The sequence below is a fragment of the Tursiops truncatus genome, chromosome 12 (genome assembly GCF_011762595.2).
Source record: "Tursiops truncatus isolate mTurTru1 chromosome 12, mTurTru1.mat.Y, whole genome shotgun sequence".
Taxonomy (NCBI): domain Eukaryota; kingdom Metazoa; phylum Chordata; class Mammalia; order Artiodactyla; family Delphinidae; genus Tursiops; species Tursiops truncatus.
In genome coordinates this window covers 20794595-20797834 of record NC_047045.1, presented here as the reverse complement: position 1 = coordinate 20797834, position 3240 = coordinate 20794595, and the positions used below count along the sequence as shown (strand labels likewise).

Here is a 3240-nt window from a genome sequence, read left to right as displayed (position 1 = left end):
GATGGGTGAGATTAAAGGAAAGTGGGGAGAGGAAGGGATGGTGGGAGGGAGGGAGAAAGAGAGAGAGAGGAAAGTAGCAAGATTACAGAAAATTTGAGAGGGGATAGAACTAAGGGGTAAAACATGGAGGTGGAAGTGGGCAGGGGGCAAAGCAATGTCTTCTCGACAAACAAACAAGAGATGTGATCTGGGGGGAGTGAAGAGGTGGGAGAGGCTGTGGATGGGAGGTGAGGAGCAGAGGTCTAGAACAGTCACTTACTGAGGAGTGTCCAAGAACTTCCACCCTTTCAGTCCCTTCTGTCATCACTCTTGACTTAGTGACGAGCTCCACCATACGACTAGAGCCATCAGTCCAAGTTGGCCACGCACTGTGTGGCCTTGGGTCCCACCTGCAGCCTCCTGGCCCCAGTCTGCAGTCCAGTATGGAAGCTATAGGGATTCCAGGAGACACAATTTCATACTCATTTGCTAGCGGGTGGCCTTTGCTGTAAACACAGATTTTCAATTTTTAATTTTTTTTCCAAGTGCACAGCTGGTAACTTAATGAGCAACAGTCTCCAACAAAGTTCTTCAGGTAATGGATTCTCTCATTTGGTCCCTGCACCCCTTAATGGGTTCAGCAGCTTAATACTGCTTTAAAAGTTCTCCACATTTGACTTGTACTCACACGTTAATCCTGCTAGAATGGGAGAGTGTACTCGAGGCTTAGCTGGGACACTTCTTAGAACTGGAGGAGGCCCAATATGTCTGTCAGGTTAAATAGGAACAAAATGACCAATTTCCATGATTGTTTTATAATACTATTTGCTTATGTTTCACATTCATAGTCAAAGACCTAGGAAAGTGCCAGTACATTCATTCCAAGTTCTGTTTAGAGAATGAGGATGTGTATTTAATCATGAACTAAGAAGACATGCCAGCTGTACTATTTGTGTTGGAAAGGAGTGGGCCATGTAATCATAATAAGTGGCTTTAGATCAGGTCTGCAAGCAGTAGATGACAGCGCACCACTTTTTTTTCTTTTAATGCTTTACGTGGTCACGCAGTTTCCACTGGAATTGGTAAGCATTTGGATCCATATGCTCAGAACTAACGCCACACACCAGGGCAAGTTATCAGATATTTGATTTATAAGTAATAAGAAATTCTCCAAATGAAGATTTATTTTGGTATTCTTTAATTGCAGGGTTAACTGAAGTGGCTAAAAAAGTGAAAAGTATTTACTATTTTACCTTACTATTACTGCTGTGAAATTTCTGTTTTTGTATGATAGTGTTTATTTGCAATTAGGTACCACAAATAAGACCAGAGGTAGAAAACAGCACACCCAATAACAAGCCTCAAACAAAACAGAAAACAAACAAACAAAAACCAAGACCACACATACTTACAAACCTCCTGAACCAACTATGTTCAAGAATTAATAAGTTGCACCCCTTACCCCTGTGCACTCACGAGGCTGGTAAAAGTCATGCCTTCCAGCTTTTTACAATCTAAGTATGTTCTCGGCACCGAATAAGCTTTTTAAAAGCCAGCTTAAAGTCTTCATTAAAACTTGTGTAGAGCAGAGGGTTGATCAGAGAATTAACATAACCAAGCCATGTCAAAAAATCGGCCACTTCAGAGGACACGGTGTAGATGCTCAGACCCACAATCAGCTCTTTGATGAAGAATGGCAGCCAGGACATGATGAATGCACCCAAAATCAGTCCGAGGATGCGTGCTGCCTTGCGCTCCCTGGTACTGGAGATGTGCTGGCGTTCTCCCGGGTTATCTAGGTCATGGGCAAAGGGAGGGATCCTGATGGAGGTGTGGATCTTTTCAAACTCTGTGGGAGGGTCTGAGGTGGAGAAGTCAGACACACAGAAAGTCTGTGTCAGTTTACAACTGGCGAACGAATTTTGGCTATCCGTGCTTCTGTTGCTTAAGTGCCGGCTTGATCCTCTTTTCTGGTAAAGGCTCTTGGCTGCATGGTAAATCCGGTAATAGAGAATCAGTATCAAAGTCAAGGGGATGTAAAATGCCCCCAGTGTGGAGTAAATGGTGTAGATGATGTGGTCGTGCTGGATGGTGCACTGACCAGGGGGCAGGCTGAGTTGGCGGTGGCTCCTCCAGAACAGAGGGGGCATGGAGATGAAGACGGAGATGGTCCAGACCGTGAGGATCATCAGCCCGGCCCTCTTGGCGGTCCTCTTCCTGGCGTACTCAATAGCGTTAGTGATGGCCCAGTACCTGTCCAGGGCAATCACACAGAGATGAAGGATGGAGCAGGTGCAGCAGGTCATGTCCACACTCAGCCACACCTCGCAGATGAAGTACCCCAGCTTCCAGCTGTCCGTGACGATGTACGTGATGCTCAAGGGCATGACGAGCACGGCCACCAGGAGGTCCGTCACAGCCAGAGAACAGATCAGGTAGTTGGCAGGCTGGTGGAGCTTCTTGGTGGTGCAGATGGCCATGATCACGGCCGAGTTTAGCAGCATGGTCAGGGCGGTGATGATCACCAGAGTCATGGAAATGAGCATCTTCTCAGTGATGGTCTTGGGTCTCACAGCCACACTGGCTTCTGGGGTACAGTTAGTGATGTTCATTTTCCCCTGTTCTAATCTACACTGTGGAGAAGCTGATGGTTATTTTCCTGCAGTTGGAAACTATGTAGACTTGAAAATCTCTCATTTGTAAGGAGGCGGTAATTTTTTCTTCAGCTGCAGTCTCTTGGGTTCCATTTCGTGTGGGTAAAGGGAAGCACCACAGCATTTCTTCTGAATGGAGGGTTCCTGGAAAATAGTATGCTACTGGTTAATGAATGAAAAAGCCATATTCTTCATGGACATACATACACTAGCAAATGTAAAATAGATAGCTAGTGGGAAGCAGCCACATAGCACAGGGAGATCAGCTCGGTGCTTTGTGACCACCTAGAGGGATGGGATAGGGAGGGTGGGAGGGAGACGCAAGAAGGAGGAGATATGGGGATATATGTATATATATAGCTGATTCACTTTGTTATAAAACAGAAACTAACACACCATTGTAAAGCAATTATACTCCAATAAAGATATATTTTTTAAAAAGCCATATTCTTTTACGTGGAAGACAAAATGACAGTATTTTGGTATTCATAAAATCTTTACATATTTTTGATATAATTTTTTTCTTATTTGAATGTAATCTTCATCTTTTTTAAAAATTGAAGTATAGTTGGTATACAATATTATATAATATAGAGGTATACAATAT

At 44.1% G+C, this 3240-nt stretch overlaps 1 protein-coding gene across 1 annotated transcript; it reads right to left on the bottom strand.

The window, feature by feature from the left end:
• Positions 1-1493: 1493 nt before the first annotated feature.
• HTR1E (5-hydroxytryptamine receptor 1E) lies at positions 1494-2591 on the bottom strand. The gene has a single exon (XM_004324059.4). It carries the CDS (start codon positions 2589-2591, stop codon positions 1494-1496), a length of 1098 nt encoding a protein of 365 aa, XP_004324107.1.
• Positions 2592-3240: the final 649 nt, after the last annotated feature.